Genomic DNA, 25345 nt, shown 5'->3' with positions numbered 1-25345 from the left:
TCATACTCAACCTATGTGGTCAACAAAATGGGTAAACAAGGCATCTTTTCACGTAATAGCATTGTGTGGCCAAGCAGGGACACTTGGAGAATAGGGATGTGTGTGATGAGGGTGCCAACTGTGTGGTTCAGCATAGATAATACAATGCTGAGGTCAATGATCAAAGTGAGCTAAGCATCATCAAGGAGGCTCGTGAGGATGAGAAGAAAATATTACTGAATCTCAGATGGGAAATACTGTAATGCTTTCCTGTATAGATGATTTAATGTGGCATCCTGGCCACTTTAGTTTAAAAAAGCATGATACATACACTCACATATGAGCAGTGCTTGGGTGAAATGAAAACAGGTGTCCATAGTAAGTTGTACAAGTACCTTTATGACAGCTCTGTTCATAGTAATTCAAAATTGGAAACAACCCCAAGTAAATAACTGGGGACATCTGAGAAGCTATGATATGAAGACAGACTCGAAAAGAATTAGCCTTCATATTGCAGACAGTGTTTTTATGTCAGGAGAATTAAGCCTAATACTTCCTACCCTGAGGGGCATAGACCAGTAGAAAACGGCTTTGGAATCAGTGAAACTGGTGTTTTGAAGCCTGAGTTCTCTGGCTAGCCGCATGGCCTAGGTGTAGGCCTGGGTTCTTCACTATCCAAAGGGGTCTTAATATTGACCTTCTTTCAAGAGGCATGTGGTGACAAGCACGATCTGGAAGACAAATGCTGTGGTTTAAAGAGAAACTAGAATATTTTGAGAAAACCTCTGTAAACTTCTCCAACGGTATCAGGAAAGAACTCCCAGCATACCTGAGTGCTGTTTCAAATGAGGCCCTGATCAGCATTAAACATCATGCTTCCATATTGAGGGTTTCAGTACTTAACTCTTTCTAAAGAACCACTTTCCTGAGATACAATTCACATAACATAAAATTCATCCTCTTTTTTTTTAAATGTTTATTTTTGAGAGAGAGCAAGAGAAAGAGACAGCACAAGCAGGGGAAAGGCAGAGAGAGAGGGAACACAGAATCTGAAGCAGGCTCCAGGCTCTGAGCTGTCAGTACAGAGCCCGACATGGGGCTTGAACTCATGGACTGCAAGATCATGACCTGAGCCAGAATTGGTTAACCAACAGAGCCACCCAGATGCCCCTAAAATTCACCCTCTTAAAGTGCATGATTCAGTGGACTTTAATGTATGCAGAATTGTGTGACCATCACCACTACCTAATTTTAGAATATTTTCATCACCCCACAAAGGAACTCCTAACCATTAGCTGTCATTCTTCCACCCCCTCACCTCCCCCCGCCTCCAGCCTTACACAACTGTTAATCTGCTTTCTGTCTGTGGATTTGCCTATTCTGGTTCATCCATGCTATAGCAAGTATCAGTACTGTATCTCTTTTTTTATGTGACTGAATAATACTCTGTTATGTGGATATAGCATGTTTTATTTATGAGCTGATGGAATTTTGAGTTCTTCCTACTTTTTGGAAATTTAGAAAAATACTGCTATGAACATTCTCATACAGTTTGTGTGTATATTTACACATGTGTGTATCTGTGTGTGTGTTTGTGTACATGTGTCTCTATTTTTCTTGAGTATATACCCAGGAGTTGAATTATTAGGTCATATGATAACTATCCATTTAACATTTTGGGAAACCGTTGAACTGTTTTCCAAAGTAGCAGCCCCATTTCACTTTGTCACTCGAAATGTTGGAGGGTTTCAATTCTCTACATCCATGCAAGCACTAATTATTGTCAGATTTTTTGGCTTGTAGGATCGCCTGAACTTTGAATTCTTTTTTGTGGTGTCAGAGCATAGAGAAGTACATAGTCACTGGGGCCACATCGTGTTAGTATCACCTTCCCCTCTTTCATGGTGAGCCTCACCCTGCGTTGTCACTTGTGACTTCTTTTCATGCCCCACAGTCTCTAATACATGTGGTTTAAGCTCAGTCCTCCTCCCTTTTATCAAAACCATGCATGACAATGCCTTCTCAACCTGTGGTCTGTCCATGTCTCTTTACAGAATGAAGGATCTAGGTCTACTGGTCAGAGTGATGCTTTTTCTGCTGGTGAGGAGATAAGGGTACTGATCCATGTTCCCAATAATAAGAATAACATTTACTGAGAGTTTATTAGGTGCCAAGAATTGTTCTATTTCATGTGAAGTATCTCCTTTAGAATGTATCATAACTCATGCAGGTGGGTAATATCCCATTTTACAGCAGGGTTAAGCAATAAGCCCAAGGACATACCAGTCGTAAGTAGAGTCATGGTTGGGTCCACATAGGTTGAGTCCAGAACCAGAGCTTTAATCTCCCCTAATGGGGCTGTTTCACCACTAAATTATAACTGACTAAGCTGAATGGGCCTGTCTTCTTCACCATTGTATTCGTAAAAACAAAGAATAAATGAATGAAATTAACTTAGAATAATTTAAAGACTCTTACTCATAAAATTCATAAAAATCTCTAGGAACAAGTGTGTGTGTACGTGCATGCTCCTTCTCTTTCATCTCTTAATTATTTAAGCTCTTGTTTTTCAGCAAGTTCTCATTCTTCTCCTTTATTCCGTAGTACACATAGTACTCAATTGCTGACATTTCATCTAATTGCAGAGTAACAGATTGTAATGGATTAGAGCTTTCACAATAAAAACACTTGGCCTGCTCAAAGTGAGGTAGGAGTAAGACAGAAGGTAAAAACATTGCATTGAAGAATTCACAAACAAGATAATAAAAAAAAAAGTGTTCCGAAACATATGATGAACTCCCCAGAAAGGATTACATTGTAAGAGATCCAAATGTGTGGAAGACAGAGGACGCAACAGAACAAGACCTTCCCCTGCATTGATCACATGGCTTCCCACTCAAAACTCTCTTCACTATTTGAATAATAAACTTGATGTAGGCAAGACTGCTCTTATCTATGTCATTTTTCTCATCTTTTTGTTTTCTGTTTATTCCTATTTCAACCCCCACTCCTCATTTGCTGCTCTACCAATCTATATTCAAAAACCTGTGCTTCCAACCCACTTTGCTCTGTTTTATTCAAAATTCAGCTGAAAACTTATATTCTTTGAGTTAAGAGAAAAACTACCCCCTACATCATTTTCTATTAAAACAGTTAGATTCCTTAGTATTAGATGTGTTAGAACTTTATCCCCCAATATTTTTTTCCCACAGTGATCCATTTGAGAGACCATACAATGAGGCTAATGCTGATAACATTTTGTTCAGAGTCAGAATATAAATCTTACAAGAACAGGGGTGCCTGGATGGACTTCAGCTCAGGTCATGATCTCATGGTTGTGGGTTCAAGTCCACATTGGGCTCTCTGCTGTTAGCACAGAGCCTGTTTCAGATCTTTTGCCCCACCCACCTCTCTGTCCCACCCGACTTGCTCTCTGTCTCAAAATAAACATTAAAAAAAATAAGTCTTGCAAGAACATAGACCCTATTATATTAATTAGCACAGTAAGTAAAAGTATTTTACTCCATTTGATCATCAACTCCTGCTTGACTCTAAATAGATTATGGCAATTTCAATAAAATTGAACTTGTGAAGACAAGAAGCCACTGTTGAGGAGGAAAGAATGCATTGTACACTGAAACTTATGGAGAGAGGAAATAGAATTCAAAATATTTTGGGTGTACCATATAAGCAGTACACAGGGATAATGGAGTACCTTCAAAGATGACTTCCTTGAAGGTGGTAAAACTCATAATGTATGTTTGATACAGAAAATTCTCATTTCATTCTAATTTGTTCAATTCACTTGAAAATATTTAATAGTCACTCAAGCACTTTGGAGATTCTAGGCAAAGTGGAAGGCCCTGTAGATGAGAAGGTAAAGGAGATATAGTATCCCTGTGCTCGTGGAGCTTTAGTTAGCTGAGTGGCAATATGGCAGAGTAGACAGAAAATGGGTTTGTGATTCAGGCAGACCTGGGTCTAAATCTTGGCTTTTTTGCTTATTTTCTGGGTGAAACTGGGCCAATCATATTTTATAACATGTGAAATAGGGATATGAAGAGTTATCCCATAGGACTGCCCCAAGAATTACATGAGCTCATGTGAGAAAAGCAGTTAGTAGAGTATTTGGCACAGATGTGGATCTGGCTTTCATATTCCAACTCTTGTCCTAGGGAAGAACAATTTCTAACAAGCTTCACTTAGTGTCCTGGGTCTCAATTCATCAGTCTGATATTTAAGAGACAAACTGTCACTAAAATACTTCATTCAGTCTTATTTATTCAATATCAGGGTATGTGTTTAAGCCCTCCCTCCACTCTTAGCTAAGCTTGTTATTGGCAGTCTCAGCTCTGCAAACTTGCTCTTGCTGATCTCTTTCACAATTATTTAAAATTTACAGTTTATTTATTTTGAGAGAGCGTGGGTGTGCATATGCATGCATGTGCATGAGAGAGAGAGGGAGAGAGAGGATCCGCAGCAAGCTCTGTGCTGTCAGCCCAGAGTCCAACATGGGGATCAGTCCCACCAACCATGAACTCATGACCTGAACCGAAATCAAGAGTTGGATGCTTAACTGACTGAGCCATTCAGGTGCCCCTTGCTGATCTTTTAATTTCTTGAAGGCCTTCTGTTTCTTTGTCTATTCAAATTCTCTTGAAAGACGGTTCACTTTTTTCAAGCCTTCAGTGGAGCCTCCCTCTCTATGCCTTTTCTTCTTGCTTTAATAAAACATTTGGTACATTTGAAATTTCTACTTCTTACTTGGTTCTTCCTGAAGCTTTTGTTATTTTGCACTGTAAATTTCTGTTGCTATTATTGCCACTTTCCAAGTGTGAGTCTTAATTTTCTGTTTTATATACTTTATGATATACTTTTATATACTAATTTCACAATTATTCAGTATATTTTAAATGAATGGATGGGAATTTATATTCTGTTTAATGAAGAAGTTTTTTTTAATGGAAAGCAAAATCCCTCTGCCTTCATTAAATTCATCAGTACTCATGAGTGAATAACAACCTGTTTGTGTTAATGAGTACCTTGGCATTTTAGGGCTTTCTATCTTGGGTAGGAATTCATGCTGACTATTTATTAAATATTAAGAAGAAACAAAATGCCATAGTTGTTTTTTTGGTATGTTACATATATTTGTAATGTATTATGATATTTGAGAGGGAAAATATATATGCAGACTTTAACCAGTTGCAAGTTGTCAAAGCAAACTGATCAAATGTTAAGATTTTGAAAAAAATAAGCTAAAGTTGAGAAAAACTAGTTTGCATCAATTGGGTTTTTTGTTTGTTTGTTTTTTGATTTTGCATTTAAATTGTTTTAATCTCCATTTTGAGGCTGAAAAGACTGGGAAAGATTGTTTAACGAAGATGGCATGGTTAAATAGAGTGTGGGTTTCAGACCTGTGTTTGAATTTTAGCTCTGGCCTTCGTTGTATGAACTTTGACAAATTAGACTTTCCTGGCCTTCAGGTTTCTCACGCCTAATAATGCCAATGCTGAGGAGTGTTGTGAAAATTATTTTTGTTGGCACTCAGCAGACACTCAGTAAAAGAAAGCTTTTATTATTTGTGTTTATCGCTTCAGAAGAGAAGTTAAAGTACGTGTTAATGAAGGTGAATTTCGGTTGGGAACACAGGCCTCTGGGTGGTTAGAGCTGTGAAGGAGAGGGGTAACTCAGTAGGTTAAAGTATGTGACAATGGAAGGTCATGAAAGGGTATTGTGAAAATAACCAGAGTCTCTCTCCCCTAATTTAATTCTTTAGACTCTAAATTTAGTTTTCTAGAGAATTTACAATGAAAGTAAAATGATATTAAATTTTCATTTAGGAACTCAGTGAAGTGAGAATTTGGTTTCATCCATTTGCGCATGAAAAGTCTTTTTAACTAGAAAGGCAGCCAAATTATACCCTACACACTAGAGGGATATTTCAAGTTATTTGTTTGCTTTTTTCCTATGATGTTCTTAGAAACCACATCATGAAACAGGCAATACTTACACTGCATAACAATACAGTTATAATTGGTGATGGGAATTTTGACCAAAGATTCAAAATCAAGTAAACCATAGCTACACCCAAAAACATACCAAAAATCAAAGGCAACTCTATTTCTGTACTAGTTTAAATGGAATTATTATGTTCCAAGTCCCATAAAATGAACATTATATATACTAACTGCACTAAATTGTATCATGGTCTTAATGTATTATAAGACAACTAAGTACCACTCTATCATATCTATTACTTATAAACCTGACTAGCAATAAATACTCTATGATAAACATAGGTATTTGTTCATATTCTTGGAATTCTCCTTGAAGCTGATTCTTTTCCATCTCCTTCTGGGTAAATTTCCATGTTGCAAACAGAGACTTACCTTATAGCTTGAACTAAATCCTAACTTTAGATAAAGTTAGACTAAGCTAAACTGCAAGCTCTCTGTGTGTCATGGAAACCAGGTGAGAAGGTTACAGAGAAAAACACATGAAAAGATGCTAACATTACTCATCAGGAAAAAAGAAATCAAAACTGTGATATCATCTTACACCTGTCAGAATAGCTAAAATTAACAGCACAAGAAACAACAGGTGTTGGTGAAGATGTGGAGAAAGGGGAACCCACTTGCACTGTTGGTGGGAATGCAAACTGGTGCAGCTGTTCTGGAGAACAGTAAGGAGGTTTCTCAAAAAACTAAAAATGGAACTACCCTATGATCCAGCAATTGTGCTGCTAGGTATTTACCCAAAGGATACAAAAATACAGATTCAAAGGGGGTACATGCACCCCCATGTTTATAGCAGCATTATCAACAATAGCCAAACTATGGAAAGAGCCCAAATGACTACTGACTGATGAACGGCTAAAGAAGATGTAGTGTATGTACATACATAGAATTATATGTATGTACATACATATAATAGAATATTATTCAGCCACCAACAAGAATAAAATCTTGTCATTTGCAACAGTGCGGATAGAGCCAGAAAGTATTATGCTAAGGGAAATGTTAATCAGAGAAAGACCAATTCTATTCCTGAAGACAATATTACACTGTATGTTAACTAAGAATTTAAATAAAAAATTGAAAAGCAGAAGTTACAGAGAAGAATGAGATACTGAATAAGCTTTAACAACAACAAAAACAACTATCACCACTTTCATGTCCATTAACAAACAGTAATAACAGTGATTTTGATAAGCATCTATACTTCCTTTTTTTAAAAGCAACAGACCAAAATGCCCCAAAAGATATTAAACGATTTTCATCATTTAATACGAGGATGTTTTGTTGATAGACTTTGAGAATACCTAAGACCTCATTTATAAAATAAGAACACAATTACAATTATTAACATAGACTTTAAAGGGGGAATTTTGAAACCCCCCACAGTTTAATACACACCTTGCCCCATTTCTTCAATCAAAAATATTTTTTAAAAATATTTTTGCACACCTACTGTGTGCTTGCCTCCTGTGATTAAACTTGGTTTCATGGCGGGGAACAATAAATATGGCTACTGCTGCACTTGAAGCTTACAGTCTAGCCGGGGAAGACAGACAATGAACAAGTAAACAAATAGAAATAAGTGGAACTTCCTGGAATGTTGTGGATCGATATAAGTGTCTTTGTTGGATTTCTCTAATGTGAGAGATTGTGAACGACAGGAAGGGTTCTTATTGGCATCTGTGTTTAAAATACCACCAGTTAACCTTTTGTGAGGATTTCCATTTGGGGCATTGATTTGTTGTGCAGAGATTCTCGGAGGGCATGAGTTACCATCTGACTGCTAAGTATACTTAGAAAAAGCATCAGTTCTTTTATGATCTTTGGACATCAAAGATGTCCTAAGGAGTAAAGACTTTAACCCATTCCAAAGACGTATCAAGTAATTGACCAGTAGAGGCTGAAAAACTTTTGCCATTTGAATGAATATGTATTCTCCAAATGCTTTTCTGTGAAGTAAATGTTTTCCTAATTAGGCTTAAAAATGTGAAATTTTGTTGCAAAATTGATTTTCTATTAAGGCACTAAAGTAGTTTCTCTTCCTTTCTGCTTGGGTACTAATTAAATTATGTCCCAACTTGCTTTAATTCAGCAATCAATTTTTTTTCCATTTGCACTGGATTACAGAATCTCATTTAACAATCACTCGTTAACAAATTCTACACAAAGCAGAAATGATAGACTTATTCTCTAATGGAGACAAAAACAGTACTGGTAAAGTCATAAGACAGACTTACTCAAAAGTCAAAAAAAAGATTTAGTTGTTTTCTGGTAGTATATATTTCTTATATAGTATATGCTGTCTTTAGAGATAAAAAGTAGTGGAAGCCATGGGGGTTAAAAATACATTAAAAATTAGAACAAAATGCTAAAATAAAAAAGGTCTAAGTGATTTAAAGATGTACCTGATGCTAGGGTGCAGAACTGAGACAATTTATAAAATCATAAAATTAAAAAAAATGGAATTCTAGCCATTGATTTTAACATTTGAAGTAATTAAGCAGATGTATAAAATTAATGGACTATTCTAAACGTATGAAGGTTAGTTTCAGGTTTGACTTGTGGCTGGCATAAATATTTTATTGAATAATTAAAAATAAGACAGTCTCAGGGCACCTGGGTGGCTCAGTCAGTTAAGTGTCCAACTCTTGATTTTGGTTCAGGTCACGATCTCATGGTTGGTGAAATGGAGCCCTGAGTTGGGCTCTGCACTGACAGCACGAACCCTGCCTGGGACTCTCTCTCTCCTTTTCTCTCTCTGCCCCTCTCCCGCTTGTGCGCTGTCTCTCCCTCTCTCCCCCTCTCTCTCCCCCTCTCTCTCCCCCTCTCTCTCCCCCACCTCCCCCCCTCCCCCCCCCCCCTCCCCCCTCCCCTCTCTCTCCCACCCCTCTCCCCCCCCCCTCAAAATAAGTAAGTTAAAAGAAAAGACTATCTTGAAAACATAGCCTGGGGTTATACATATTAGAAACATTTTGCAAATGGGTAATTGAAAACCTTTTGCCAAAAGCTGATTTTTGAGGCCCTATATCAAAAAGGGAAAATAAGGAAAAGTTTTATATGTTACCATCTCTGAACTCAGAGGATATACATTTCTGATTTAAAGAAACAAATGGAACACAAAAGTCTAGTAGCCTGTAAAGTCAAATTCCATCTTCCTCTGTTAGGAGGTGGCTATGATTGTGTTAGAGAAAGTTAACAAGTTGGAATGGAAAGTCATCCAGAGATGTTTTCTCAGGGGCTAGAATCTAACAGTGGGAGCTCTGCACTTGTTAGGGCTCTTCCTGCCATAGCTTATCTCTTTCACACACCTTACGTTTTCAACATGCGCTTAGTAACTTTCAGATAAGGCTTCTTCCCTTTCTTCCTTCTAAACTGCTTGCACATTTAGTTGATCACTAAAATAACATAATTTTTAACTTACATAATTGCTTAATCATCTTAGGACTTTTATATTGTTCAACTTTTGGGTGACAACGCCCTACCCCATTCGATCAAAATAACAATGTTGGATCTCAGTGGGTGGGATTTAACCTATTTAAATCCAAGTGTCAACCAAGTGAACAGACGACCATGATTTCAGTTTCTAGATTCCAAAGCTATGTCTTGAATTCCTTTTTTCCACTTTCCTTTATGTCTTTCATTCCTTATGACATTAAATATTACACTGTTAGATGAAAAGGAAATAAAAATCATGAACGGAATTGTTCATGTAAAATGGAAAAACAATATCTTTAAAATTGTGAGAAGCAAAGTCAATCTGAGACTTCAATTTATTTACACAACTATAATTTCCTGCAGTCAATGGACAGTAGCATGAAAAACTAGAGCCTGTATCAGTGAGAATAAGTAATTCTTCAGATGAAAAATGTAATTGGATCTTACTTCATTTATTATGAGACAGTTTATACCTGGTTCTAGTCATCCAGAGATAGGATGTAAACTAGACACCTGTTTTATGAGGCTGCTTATATCATGATAAAAGGAAAGAGCCACTCAACTGAAAACTGAAAATTACTATTCCCAAGTAGGTATCCAAGAGGAATGGCTCTAGAGTTTAAGAAGGTAGTTATAGAGTTACTTCCCATTAAAAACTCCAGGGACATTCAGTAAATAGAATGGTGGTGAGGAAAAGAGGAGAGAAGTAGATTTGGATATAGGGAAAAGGCTAGAACAAAGAGGGAGGTAAAAGCATGAAGTGAAAGAGAACCCAAACAAGATTGGCCAAGAAGAGAGAATGGGAGAGCTCTTGCTTATTGAACATTTACCACATACCAGGCTCTGTATTAGGTATTTTACACTCTATCCTAGTCAGTCTGTAAGACAAAGGGTAGATAATGTTAAACCACTTTCTAAAGAAGAAAAAAACCTGAATTTTAGAGAGCTTAAGTGATGTGACCAAGTTCTCCGAGCTAGTGAATGGACTTGTCGGAAATGAAACCCAGGAGTGTTTGATCTTAAAGACGGGACTTTTTCCAGAAACCAGTCTCAGTGACAGTAAGCCAGGCAAAGATTGGTGTGAAGAAGGAGAATTAGACTGCACTGTATGCAATGAAAGCAGAAGCAGTGTCTACCCTTTTTACTTTCTTGAGTACCTACACAGTCCCAGAAATGTAGCAATTTACGGTAAATACTCAAATAGTATTTTTTTTTAAACGTTTATTTATTTTTGAGACAGAGAGAGAGACAGAGGATGAACGGGGGAGGGGCAGAGAGAGGGGGAGACACAGAATTGGAAGCAGGCTCCAGGCTCTGAGCCATCAGCCCAGAGCCCGACGCGGGGCTCGAACTCACAGACCGCGAGATCGTGACCTGAGTGAAGTCGGACGCTTAACCGACTGACCCACCCAGGCGCCCCTCAAATAGTATTTTTGAATGAGTTGGGCTACAAAGGTTTGAGATAGGGAGAGAAGACCTGGAAGAAGAGGAAAGAAATAGAAGACAGAGATAGGAGAGGGCAAGTAAGGGGGTGAGAAGAAAAAAAAAATGTGATTCTTCTTGGACAGTCTATCTACTCTTAGATTCCAGAGTCAAACCTATCAGCTTACTGTTGACATTCAAACTCTGCCCACATTCAAAGAATTTTTGAGAAAGGAAAAAGTGCTTGATGGCTTACATTTTCTTAACTCAGGCACAAATACTTGCAAACTTTTCAGAAACCCAGTGAGGTATGAATCCCATACCACTTTGTAGTTACCTGATGAAGGTGAGAAGTATGAACCATGCACTCTGGGCAGGTAGCCATTGTGAAGCATGAGTGGGTCATATTTTGATACTCAACTAACAAGCTAACGATTAACCAGTCAACTAATAAAACCTTTCAGTTAATAAATATTTGTCATGGTCCCACTTTGCACCCCAGTTGCAAGGAATTTACAAAGGAAAACATTTTAATAAAACATAAAAATTCAATGAAACAGCTCATTACTTTGTTAAAAAATTAGAAACATGATCATATTATTTTCAGACAGATGTTGGATTTAACATTGATATTCACTCATAAAGAAGAACTACTTACAAAAATAACAAAATGTAAAAACTCAATATTATCCTCGGATGGGTTTTGAGTATCCACGGTGGGGCTAAATCTGTTTCAGTATCCAAGAGTCTAAGTTTGACTAACGCATTTGGTTAAGTTATGTATATTCTTTCCAAAAGGAAAGGAGAGCTTAACTCGGATAATTTTTATTCCTTTTTGACAGACAAATTTAGAGCACTAGTAAGATTCAATTTCAAAACAACAATCAACAAATCTGTTCTAAAACCTCACTAAGTTTCACTGGTCAGAGAAAACCATAGGCTGTGAGGATTCCAAGGTGATAGGCTTGATTGAATGTGTTGAAGACTTGGGCCACTCTTTTTGATCTCCTGGGTGGCCCCAAAGTGATCACGCCTTACAGAAGCCTAGGGATCCTGAATGATGGAGGCTGTTGGCAATCCCATGAGTGATTATAAACCCAAGGGATTGTCAGGATCCAAAAAATAGCTAGAAATTGACCTGCCTTAGGAATTCAGAGAAGCTAGAGTTGTTTGCCTTTGTGATATTGGCCTGTTGAGACATTTGCACAGAAAAACGCCAGTGCCAGGCAGGCATAGCATAATCAAATAGAATTGATTATTATGTAGTTTAAATGCACTAAAGATATTGAACTTCCTTTTAAATCACAGAAAAGTCCTGTGCTGAACTATTAAAACCGGGGAAAAAACAATGTGAAGAGTACTATAATAATGTGACTTATTTAAAAAATGGATTTAATATCAGCCTTTGTGAATTATATTTGATGTTCCACCCATCATGCTCTGATATCTGTAGAAGAAACAATGAACGGTCTGTGATATGCAGAAATAATCAAGGGAAAAGTGCTATTTTATTTCTGTTCAATAGCTACATAACCTATGTAGAAGATGCAAAATTATTGCAGAAAAATACAAAGAATGAGATGATTTTTCACTGTCCTTTTAAAAAAGTAGATGTGTACGTGTCTGGCATTTTGGGAGCTTTTCAGAAACAGATAGTGAGTATGTGTGTCTGTCCAGGGAATTATCTATAGACATGGTGCACGAATCTTTCTCTTTTCTTTCAAATGAGACCCAGAAGACCAATATACTTTGTAATGAGGTTATGCAATCCCTTAACCCTATTTTACCAGCTGTCAGCAGCTGGAGGCCCACGTTATCCTTTGTAGAGAGCATCTCTCAATAGGTTATTATGTCAACAGCAACTGGCGAGCACAGCTTGTCTGATTAGAAATGCTAATGTTTTCCTTACCTCTTCCTTCTCCGCACTTTGCAGGTCACGCCACTCCTCAGTTATGTGACCGAAATCCACTGTGTTCATGGGGACTTTAAATTCCCCAATGATGTCATGCTTGGAGAAACGATCGAAATCATATACAGCCATCACCAAGGTTTTGCCACCCAGTTCTGAGTATGGCACCTTAATAAAAAGAGATGAGGATAAAAATCTGGTCACAAATTTAAAATGTTACTTTTTATAGTGTTTAATTGTAATATATATGTTGGATAAGCAAAACAGGGAGGTAATGGTGCCTTTTAAAAATGAATTCATTTGAATCACTGCTTGAGGCTTAAACTGGGAGAAATGAGGGACTTACCATAGTCAGTTAGTGCTTTATCCTAAAGTTCTAAAAGCTATTAGTATTATTGATTGACTAATAATTAGTATTATTGATATTGATTGGTGACTATTAGTCATGCTATAAACACTTTAAGATTTCGCAGTGTTGGCACACAGTAGGCACTTAAATATGCATCGTTTGAATGATTAGTACCTCCTTCCGGTGGGAATTTGTTTAATACAAGAATAAACTAAGATGTATTGCACTTGACCATGTAGGTTTTACTTCTGGGATATTGTGTTATTGTTATGATCATTTATATTGTAAGAGTATAACTTAGGGTGGAAGACTTGCTTCCAAAGTCCCACTAAGTCTTTCAGGCCGTTTGGATGCTACAATTTAATGGAGCAGTGATTTATGAAAAAGATATGCTAGGAGTCAGAAAGGATTTAAATGAAATTCACAAGTTGCCTTGCTCCCTAAAACAATTTACAGATAGACAAGAACTGACTAGAAAATTGATGTTCTGAATATCAGAGATGCATTATAAAGATCTTGAGGTTCATTCTTAGGTATGACACTTGTTAGGATGAATGGTGGCAAAAGGCCAAGAGCTGATGGGTTCTCCAGCTGTTCAGATATATCTGGGACAGATGCTGTGGGCTGGGATTTTTACTGGTGACATTTTTAATATTCAGGGGAAGTAGTGCATTCTAAGGAAGCTACACTTCAGTAACTGGGTAGAAATGCCTAATTAAGAAATTGTTTGGACTTGTATTGAAGGTTTGATCAATTTTTGTCAGTACAAATGGTTGTCTGAGCTCCATCAAACATTTCTCAATGAGCTTTGCATATTAAGGGAAGGAGAAGGAAGCGTATTTGACCATATACGTATAGGAAATTTTAGTTTATCAAAAGTTTGGTTTTTTTCTCACTTATTTGTCATCTATTTAGCATCTGATTAAAATACTTTGACTAAAATGGAGGAACCATGCTTTTTCCATTTTAGAAGAAAACAAAAAACCCTGCAAAACAGCTGAATTTCAAAGGAAGAGATGAATTTTAGAGTAGGGGTAAATATTTCGTCTTATTTCTGAAATCACTCTGGATTTTTTTGTGATTCTACTGAAATAACAAAAAAAAAAAAAAAAAACAAACCTAGGCTTGGGGTCAGACAGACCCAGGCCTGGGTTTTCCCACTTTCCGGCTGAAGGGCCTGGAGCAAGCAAATACACCTCACACATTTCGCCTATCAAATAGTGTTAATACTAAGACCTACTTCACAGAGCAGTGAAGGCTGAATGAATACATGTTAGGTACAGTCGGCACTTACGTACTTATTATTTGAATGATTAGTAACTCCTTCAGGTGGGAGTTTGGAGGAAAAGAAGCATTTAGGTCAGGGCATGTCACGTTCATGTGAAGTGGATTTGAACTCAGTTTTAAAGCCTATTCTCTTTAAACTATTATGCTTCGGTTCTTCCATCATCTTGCCTGTTGGCATTTCAAGATGCATAATCTACAATGTCTCCCGGAGAAATTAACCAGTTCTCTGGAAACAACAGCATAGTTCTAAGTGTATCAAAATATATTACACTTTGGCTTTGTCAGCATTCTTGAAATAAAATAGAACCTGATGAAATTTTATAGGCAGTTAAAAATTTCAGTAATTAAACCTTTTGAAGCCACAGAAATTACTAATAAAATGTTAGAAATACACTTTTTTGAAATAATACACAGATAACTCAGACACCATAGTATTTCAAATAATTTAAGAAATCTTAAATTGTGGTCAGTAACTCCTGACCTAAATGAAAATTAATACATAGCCAAACAGAATGATTGTCATTACCACTTGCAATATTTTATTAGTTTTATCTTCATTCTATGCTTTGTGGTATATTGACCATAGTGATGAGCTACTCATAGGCTGAGTAGTTCCAGAATCTTTTTATTACTACTCTAAATGAACTATCTGGGTATGAAAAAGTGTAGGTTTTAGATAAGATTACTGACAATACTTTGGAGATTTTTGTCACAAAATCTGAAATTTCAGAGTGAATACAAAGACATTGCTCTCTTACAAAACTGGAAACAAGGCTTGAGAAAATGACTCCTGCCCTTAGTTGCATCCATTTTATTTCGCACCATAGTATTTGCTTGCATGAGGCACATGCTATCGCTAAGGCTGGCTGATAGATGAGTGATGCTGAATCTACCTGCTGGCAAACTCACAGACCTTTCATTTCTCAGAAATGTATTATTTTAAGTAATGCATTTTACAATTTTTTCACATATTAAAGATAGTTACCAAAGAAGTGCTTTTATGCGTGACTTTAAGACATGAGCTACAGAGCTGTATATGTAGAGATGCCTGAGGCCTGCAGGGTATGTTTTCCTGTCAGTTATTTTGTGGCCAGAATCTCTCTTTATTATTGTCAACTGAGGTGTCTCAGCAAGATTCAGAGCGCTAGGGAAGAGCCTAGAGTTAAAGGCAAATGCTAGAAATGCAGAAAAACAATAGGTTTGTATTCTTGTTAATGATAGGTTCAGAATGGTCTTTAAGTGCTTAGATTGCCCCTGTACACACAGAATTCTGCAATGAGGGTAAAACCTATTTGTATCATTTAAACAGTGGAACACAGCTTACTTTATTCTGTGATTGTAACTTAATTTTGGGAACTTAGAGACTTAGGAAAATAACAATTTCATTGTTCTTTTGTCTTTATTCAAGAGAGGGGGAAATGTTCAAGTCTATTGGCTCACTTGATGTTGATTTTCCTTTTTTTGGATGTGATTGACATCCCCATTATACTCCAGTCTGTATTCTGTTCTGAGATGGCCACGCTGAATCCTACTTTAACCAAATCTAAACACAGTGCAGAATCCTCACTGGAATGAAGATAAGAATTTTAAATATTCTGAATAGACTCATCCTTGAACCTCCGAATAAGTGGTCATGTGCATTTCTATGTATGTGTCAGGATGAGATGGTTCTTAAAACCACAGAGGAAAAGTTATTAGTAAGTACAAAAAAAAGTACCTTGAAAGTAAATTGCTCGTTGAAGACAGGATTAAGGGTCTTTCGGTGGACTTTTGTCTCAAATTTCTTCTTTTTATCGGGCAGCAGAAACACTTTAACATAGGGGTCAGACGTGCCTCCCATGTCTAAGGCAGGCAGCTCAGCAGCCTGGATAATCCCTACCAGCAGCTGGAAAGAGAGACAGAATAAAGCAAACACAAACATTGGTGGACATTTTAGAAAAGATTGTTCACGATATTGCATATTGTGATCTCTCTCCCTCTTCCTCTTTGCTTTTAATAAACTTTTATTTATTTCTCTTATGAATCTAAACCCAGAAGGCAAGTGAAGCAAGCCATATAGACTTCAGAAACCCAATTATGACAGATGCAGGCTCTGGGAAGCCTGGTTTCAAACACAAAAGAGGCTTTTAAAAGGTTGCTGATTACAGTTAAATATGGAATTCATATTTGCAAAAGGGTTGCAATCAAATAACTTTCCAGTTGCTAAAAGCCCTTGTGCATTATTATTTTTTTTCCAGGGCATGATTTGTAAATGGAAATAAATTGTTAAACAATAACAAGTCTGTAATTATGAAGTAGGAAATTTTTATACTAAACTCAAAGCTTCAGACCAGCGCAGTAGAAATTTCTTAGAAATTGGGTAGCATTTTGAGAAAAATAAGACGTGCAAGTTTCTATCATATTTGACCTTTATTTGTATGCTGCCTACTTTTTATTTTAATTTACAGTAAAATGATCATTTATTCTGTTTAAATATAGGACATGGAGTCAAAGAATATAATCTCAGCTTCACATAAACGAAAGCAAGATTACAGATATGATTTTTAATGTTTTAAGTGACCAAGTTTCTGATTTTTTTTCAAATGCAGAGATTTCTCCATGTCTTTTTTTCAGTGATAAATTCTTGTATTACTATGAATGGGAGTGTAGCTGGCATTGTTCATGTTTTTGCAAAGAGAATAAAAGGTGTGAGCGGATGATTCTAGAGGTGTTGTCATCAGACATTTTGTATCAACAGACTGGTTTAGACCCACATGGAAAACAAAAATAGACCCTTGTCCATAAATGCAATTACATTATGGCTTTACACATCAGGCCTGAAAATTTGAGTCTGACTTTTTTAGCCAATTCACTTCCTTTAAAAAAAAAAGTCACATTCATTTTCCGTAAAATTGACCCACTGTGTTGGTAAGGACACTTTGGCTAGTTGGCTCAGTTTTTAACTGGGACCCATACTCTGGATGATTGTTGTTTCCGTTTTAGTGCTCAATATATTTGTGACAGCATCATACAACAGTAGCGATAAGAGTGCTGGATTGTACATATGCAAAACATAAACAGATGGTCAAAGAACAGCTAAAATAGACATCAGGTTATAAAGACATGATGAGTAAAGCAAATGGTTTGTCTCTTGGTTTGCCAAGTTGGTATTTGGAATTTGCCTTTAGATAGCAATGTGAATAAGCAAGATTCTGTTTTCTCCTCACTTTGTAAAAAAATTTTGATGTTTATTTATTTAGAGAGCGAGTGAGCCAGGGAGGGACAGAGAAAGAGGGAAATGGAATCTCAAGCAGGCTCTGCACTGGCAGCACAGAGCCCGATGCCGGGCTCAATCCTACGAACCGTGAGATCATGACTTGAGCCAAAATCAGGAGTCAGATGCTTAACTGACTGAGCCACTCAGGTACCCCTTCTCCTCACTTTTTGAAAGGAATTTTCTTTTGGGAAGGAACGCAGTTGTCCTATAACCTAAACTCTTTAAACCTAGGTGACTTACATTCTAAAGAGTTTGGAAATTTTGTTGACAAGGGGTGGAGTTACTTCTTCCAACCCCCCTCTCTTCTGCTTGGAAGATAAATATCACATTTCTCTCTGCCATGAAAGCCTCTCATTTAGAGTACTTTACAGTTGTGTTTTAGTTTTTGTAAGCAAACATGTATATTTGATTATAGCTTAATATATAAAATTCCTCACACTATATTTCATGACTCATAGGATTCATTTTATAAATTAGATTAGCTGAGAACATTTGGAAAAAAAATCAACGCATGCTAATTAAAAAATATTTCATCAGGTAGACTCTCCTAGACCTCAGAATGAAATACCTTTTTAACAATTTGATGTTTGCTAGAAAGGGAACAATAAAAGCACTCATTATATATGAGTAAGAAAAATGCTATTTTCTTAAAAATACTTTATAAAATGATACTTAAAGAATTTAAGCTGACTTAGAAGTTTCAAAATTATGACTAACCAGGATGAGATACCACTAGATTTCTACTGGGTAATATGAAAGTAGAATAAAGTATTAAAACATACTGGATACACATATAAAGGAAGGTTAAATTTCTGGAAAAAATGTTACATGTTAAGATAACATGTATTGACCTTCATCTTTGCCAGAATATGTAAATAATAGGAAGTTTTACTCTCAACCAACTCCTGATGATCAAATTTTGGTAGCTGGGATAAACATGACCACAAATTCCCTATTTTAATTAACTATAATTAACTATAAATTCCCTATTTTAATTAACTATTAACTATAGTATGCCTATAGATGTGTATAAATCCATACCTATAAACTTGTATCTGTAACCAAAATGCAGCTTTCTAGAATGTATTATGAAATGACTAGCCATGGCTGTAATGAAGCTGATCAAATAAACGTTTTTAGTATGATAGAGCATATCAATACATTCTTCATGAAGAACTCTCTAGAAATTTGGAAAGTGAAGACATTATTTAAATTGTCGATTTCTAAAAATAAATAAATAAATAAATATATAAATAAATATTCCTAGAATTCTTGCAACTGTGTAGAGCTCTCATAGTGTTACTGACTTTGGACTTCGGTGCTCAAAATTGAGCATTGGTATTTGTTCTATTTATTCATTCCTCATGAAACTGGAAATAACACAAGCTGTGTTAGTAGTAAATGTATTTATATTATCACTTTTTTTTCCTCTAAAAAGATGAGAGAAGCAAAACAACAGAGACAGTTAAAATTCTGCTTGTCAGATGTGGACACTGTCCTGAAGATTCTTAACAGCCTGATCTCTAATTTCGCTGACTCCACTAATTCTTATCTAGCTTTTGAATTTAACAATTCAGAAGATAAAGAGACATGGTCAATTTCATGTGTCCTAGAAGGTTTTTTTTTTTTTTTTAAATGTAGGGATTTTTAACCTTTATCTTTGAGCTACCTCTATAACACGGTTACTAAAAGGTACCTAATACTATCATTTATCTAGGTGGCACTTCGTGGCTTTTTGAGAAATTGAAGCAGGCATGATTGTTATATTACTGTCTTCAGTTCCTTGTCAATTTTTGGGCAGAAGTCACAGGCACTAGAAACGAAGTTGCTGGTCTTTCTACTTTTCGAGAACGGTTAGCTTATGCATGCTAGGAATTTTACCTGGTATCATATTATATAAGGCATTTGTGCCTTTGAAATTCATGGAAGGCAATTAGTTTTTCATCTTGGATTCCTTATCACACAGTTACATTTTGTTTTATTGTTATTTTTTGAGAGAGGAGGGGGTGGGGTAGAGGGAGAGAGAGAATTGTAAGCAGATTCCACGCCCAGCATGGAGCCCAATGTGGGGCTTGATCTCCCAACTGTGAGTGAGATCATGACCTGAGCTGGAATCGAGAGCTGGATGCTTAACTGACTGAGCCACCCAGGTACCCCTACATTTTGTTTGAAAGCTTTGGTTGAATGGTGGTTTATTTCAATAGTTCCTCACCCTGTTTGGATCTAAATTCCATACATTCTAGGAGAGATTGTTCAAGCTCAGGCTGAGGGGCCAGTGGAGGTGACACTGTGGCTGGGAGCTGTCAGAATCAGACTGACTACTCCGAAGTTCATTTGTATTCTGCTTGCCTGCTGTAAGTGCCATAAGCAGATGTAATCGGTTGAATACTGTGAATTCTAATTACCAGAAGTTAAATTAGCAAGTAGGGGACTGCCTGTACTTCGATTTCATCCATAGCTTTGATAATTGCATTTTCCCCTCGCAGCAAACGAAATGTTTTAGGAAGTATCTTGCTTCAATTTCTACTTGGTAATTTCAGAAAATGTAATGGAATTAGAAGTCATTTCCTCCCCCCCCCCCCACCCCATACCTGGTTATTCTGGAAATCGTAATCCAGTGAATATTGAAGTTTCCCCAATTTCTCCTCTTCTTTGGGTTCTTCTTTTTCTTCCCCATCAGTCAGTCCGGTTTCAGCATCATCATCCTTCAGAGCCTATGAGTAGGGAATGGATTATATGTGAGCTCAAGTGAATTCATGGAAACCCATATTCACCTGGGCCTGCGGTTATACTTCCAAGCTGTTAGAAGCAAAAGCACAAAGATGCTGGAAATCCGTTTGTCTGACACACATTCACATTTGCTGCTTAGATAACTTTTAAAATTCCACTTGTGCACGGAATTTTTTTTTCCCCAACCAGCAAGCAACATGGAAGCAATGGAAGAAGCCCCTCAGTATATTGCAAGCAAAAAATGTAAAGTCGTTGCAAAGAAAATGTCAACTTGGTATCATGTTTGGCTCTGATAAAACTGCTTCTTTCAGAGGTATGATAAACATGCTATTAACCAGGCCAGGTTTCACATTCATGTAGTTTAAAGAGATCGAAGCATCATGTAAAACATCATCGTTACATGCAGTGGAGTACTTGTATGAAATGCGTGGCCTTTTCTTGCCTTTTTTCCTATGAGAAAGGTAGCCGAGTAAGTGATTCTCCAAGACTTTTAATTTCCTATGTTTCACATGTACGTTTCTAATGCTTATGGAAAAAGTGGAGATAACATGCCACCAGCAAATGCATGTTTAGAGAAAAATCTATGCCATGTCTGGTTTCAGTTTACCATTTCATTTTTATAACAGCTCCACAGAAAGCTAGGCTGAATTAAATTGATTTATGGGTCTGTTTTATATTAAAAAAAATGAAAGCAGTTATGTTTGCCATTTTGTCAAACTGAAATCAGTATAATCATTTATTTTGCATTAGTGAACAAAAATCATGGTACTGAACTCTCAAAACCCAGTTTGGACCAACTGAATATTCTTGATAACCTAAAACTGAAGTGTAATGTAAATTGAAATACTAGAAAGCTCATTATTTGATAAAATACATTCAGATGCTCCTCTCTTTTGAAAATGTATATTTTCCCATTAAGCACAATAGTTGTGCTGAAAAAAAAGAAGTTATAGAGGTAAATATTAGGACTTTTTTTTTTTTTTTAGGGATATGGATTCTTCTTGCCTTACAGAATTAGAAAAAAATAATTTAAAAAACTTCACATAGTTATTCAGAATTGAAAAGTGATAAAATTACATTTCCCTGACTACTAGTGAGGTTAAAATTTTAAAAATCTTTAACCGTTTGTATTTTTTCTTCTGGGGACTACTTGTATATATCCTTCGCTAAATTTGCTAGCATTTTGTTCTGCTCTTACTAATTTCTAGAAACTCTGTATTGTACTGGTTTCAACTTTTCTGTGGGTGGGTATATATATACACATATATATATATATGTGTGTGTGTGTGTGTGTATACATACACACCCACCCACCCACACACACACATATATTTACTATATATATAGTAAATATTCTTCCCTAGTGTTTGGTTATGGCATTTTCATTGCTGTGTGTGTGTGATAGATTGCTTTATATCTATGACAAGGTAAAGGAATCTTAACTCTTGTTATCGATTTAGATCGGAGAATCCTCGTAGAACTCAAATTCCAGAAGCATACCCAGATTTCAGAAAGGCATGAGTCGTCAAACTACAGCTCCATTACCCAACCTCTCCCCACCTTCCAGATTGTATGATCTTTCTTCTCTGTTAAGAGAAAGCTTTACTATTAACTCATCCACTTATACAGAGGCTCTCTGCTTCAAAAAGGCACTGAATTGACAAGATTGTCCATTTTGGCTCTTTTCACTAACTCCAATTCGATCCTAAAAAAAAAAAAAAAAAAAAAAAAAAAACCAAAAAAGTGGAGATGTGGTGGCATCATATCAGTAGAACTCATTTGGGTGGGAGGATCATATAGAGTTGAGCTGTAGTTAGAGGTGCCTCCCCTACTCTGTGCTTCTGGAAAATTTTCAGGAGCCTACAATGAGTTGAGAAAATTGAATATTACTGTTATTATGTCTGGGTAGAAACTTTCACAAATCTGGTTAGCCATACATCATTTCATTTGGAAAGTTCATACTTAGATGTTTTCCTGACTGGTAAAATGTTGATGTACTTACTGAGAGTCAAAGGCAGGAAACAATTAATGTAATTACTTAAAAACTTAATCTTTCAACTTGGGTGGGGGAAAAGTCATTAAAGGGAACATAGTAGCAAAGTGACCAGAAAAGACTACTGAGTTTAATTAGAGGAACTGAGGCCCTTTCAAAACCTTGGCTGCATGTTAAGTCTTTAACACTCTAATCAATGTGCCTAGAAAATGACAGCTTAGGTAAATTGCCTCCCTGTAAGATTTTTAGTTTTTAAAAAGAATAGCAAACTATTTAATGCATATTTCTGTCTGAAAAATCTACACGTTACTCTATGATTATCAAAAAACTCATGGATTAAAATACTTTCTCAAAAGTCTCTTTCAGAACTGACAATTTACATATCATGTTTCAGCCGAGTGCAATTTGAGATAGCGGAGATATTAAATCTCCTTCTTCCTAAGTGGTTTTTGCCCTAATAAAAGGTGCAGGACCATCTCTGCGATTATTCTGCATGAAATAGGGCTAAATTTTTGATAATTTCTCCGTGTCACTGTTCATCACCGAAATGATTAAGTCTATTCTTGTCCTGAGGGTTGAGCTCAAGCAGGACATCTTCTGTACCATCACATTAAACTCAGATTTATTAAATCAGTAGCTATTATAATATCTCAAGAGCAATACCCCTCCACTCCCTACCCCCAACAAAATGCAGAGGAAAAAGCTTGTAAACCCAGCAGTTTTGATGGTTTGCTAAATTGCAGTAGTGAAAGGTATCTTAGGACTATCAGACCTTATTTAAAATTTCAAAGATTTGGTGTACATGCTTCTGGCTTGCTTCGACATTCAAAAAGTGCTTAATTTACAAATCATTATAAAGAGAAGTTATTCTAAGTTAAATTGTTCAGATTTGGATTTGATAAGGCACACTTAAAAAGTAGCACAAGGGACTGGATTTTCTTTCCATGCCCATCAGTTAAAAACTTGAGCTTTCTAATACTGTTGTATTTAATCAGTTAGGAATGGTTGAAATGAGAACCCTTTATCTTAAGAAAAAGAAATCAATTTAGTTCAGCCTCTTGATGTGTGTCAGAATGGTACACCCTGAGCCGTGGAGCCCCAGCGGCCAGGCCACTAAATGTATCCGAGCGTTGACTAGGGGTTTCTAAAGAGCAGAGGAAACCTACCGCAAGAGACAGTCCAGAACAGTCATGAGACATAACACAGATAAGGAGGACATAGAAGGAAGAAATAAAAATTAAAATATCCACACACATTAGTGAAAACCATGGAGAAATGACCATTCCAGACCTATGACTTTGCAAGTTGGTATTGCCTCTCTGCATTTTCAGTGTTGTCAAGCTTTAAGGAATTAAAAAAAAAAAAAAGTCTCACTCTGTATAAACACATTATTACCAGTTAGTTTGTTGTCATTGCGGGATTTAAAGATTCGTAGTTGGTTGTGAAATTTTAACATGGAGACGGATAGCCATGAGCATGGAAATTTGTATTTCTGTTCATTCCTACACAGATTGAAATGGTAAAAAACTTACTGGTGGCCCTGGAGCCCATGTATCTTAAAAAATCCTATATAAAATGCTTCTTGCATCTGTTCTGTTTGTAAATGAGAGTCATAGACTGTACTTGTTTTTCCCATTTTCACATAAATATTACGTTTAAAATATTCTGAAAATGTAATTATTTAAGAATAATTTTCTTAAGTTTTTTTTTGTTAAATTTTTCTTTAAGTTTCCTGTTTATACTATTTTGAATTTGGATGACTGACATTTGACATACATCCTAAAACTGTACATTCTATTTTGCTTCATCATCCTTCCTCCTAAAAAATAGAACGCATTATTAACTACTGTTGCCTGTCTTAAAAAGAACCTTAAGCTACTGTTACACAACTGGGTCTCTTTTTATCTGTCCAAATTGTATTTCATTCTGTACACTTAGTTATTCATAAAATAAGAGCTCCAAAAACCTGTATGGACAAAGTAATCCACTTGAAAGGATGAGATCTTTTTGAGTGGTTGAAATCTTGACTACTTTGTTGTAATAGTAGATTATTATAAACTATCACTGACTTCCTACTAGTATTCCTTTTTTACTTTTTTCTCTTCCCCTCCCATCCAAAGGAATGGGTGACCCATGAAAAATGAACCACTATCAATTTTCTGTATTTAGCATTTTGAGATCTTGGTCATTTATCCAGGTCATAACAGGGGTAATAAACACCACTACTATACTATAAATTACAATCTTACATCATACATAACAAATTCCACAAAGAAAAATACAAATTTCTTATGTGATAAAAAAATGCTACAGTTACAATTTAACATTGTTTGGTGCTTTTGTTAATTCTAGGATTTGGGAAAATGACATTTGACTTGTAGTTGTGAAAATGATAGGGCTGTATTTTCGTGTTGTTTCATAGACACAGCTGAAATTCACCTACACATTCTTCAGTCCATGTCTGTATAGTACACTGTTTCTATGCTAATCTCACAATACATTGTTTAAAGAAATCTCTATCAAGTTCTGCTTGTTATAGAAAATGTTGAAATAAAGCAAGACATGTTTTCAAATTTCAGTTTCTGTGTAGCAAATGAACTACAGAGAAAAATCTTTATTAGACCTCTGTGGTTGAATGTGGGTGCATGGACTTCTGTGGCTGTGATTAGAAACATTCAGAAAAATGTAAATCTTGTTGTTTTGTGCTCAGGACAAAGCTCTCTGAGCAGGAGTACAGGCGCTCCATCGATTCTATAGCTCTGAAACCAAACATAAGTTCAGTGAGTGCAAAAGAGCCTTTGCGAAATTGTCAATAGACATTACAGTCTTTGAAAAAAAGTGTTTAAAACTCAAGGTGGGGAGTGGGGTTGATGCCCTGAGTGTATGTTTAAGTAGGAAACTCAAATGTACTAGAAATGCCCTCCTTGACTAAATTGTTCTTAATGAGATTCACCTATATAAGAGT

At 36.3% G+C, this 25345-nt stretch overlaps 1 protein-coding gene across 1 annotated transcript in view; it reads right to left on the bottom strand.

Annotated features, from left to right (window-relative positions):
* The window catches only part of LOC125919354 (synaptotagmin-1-like), a 321052-nt gene that overhangs the window by 32527 nt on the left and 263180 nt on the right, over positions 1-25345 (bottom strand). The window contains exons 5-7 of the mRNA XM_049625992.1: positions 20249-20371; positions 16119-16286; positions 12766-12933 (exon numbers count right to left, since the gene is read on the bottom strand). Coding sequence (XP_049481949.1) covers positions 12766-12933; positions 16119-16286; positions 20249-20371 — 459 coding nt within the window. The remainder of the gene's footprint in view (positions 1-12765; positions 12934-16118; positions 16287-20248; positions 20372-25345) is intronic.

The sequence above is a fragment of the Panthera uncia genome, chromosome B4 (assembly GCF_023721935.1).
Source record: "Panthera uncia isolate 11264 chromosome B4, Puncia_PCG_1.0, whole genome shotgun sequence".
NCBI lineage: Eukaryota > Metazoa > Chordata > Mammalia > Carnivora > Felidae > Panthera > Panthera uncia.
This window is presented reverse-complemented; position numbering and strand designations above follow the sequence as displayed.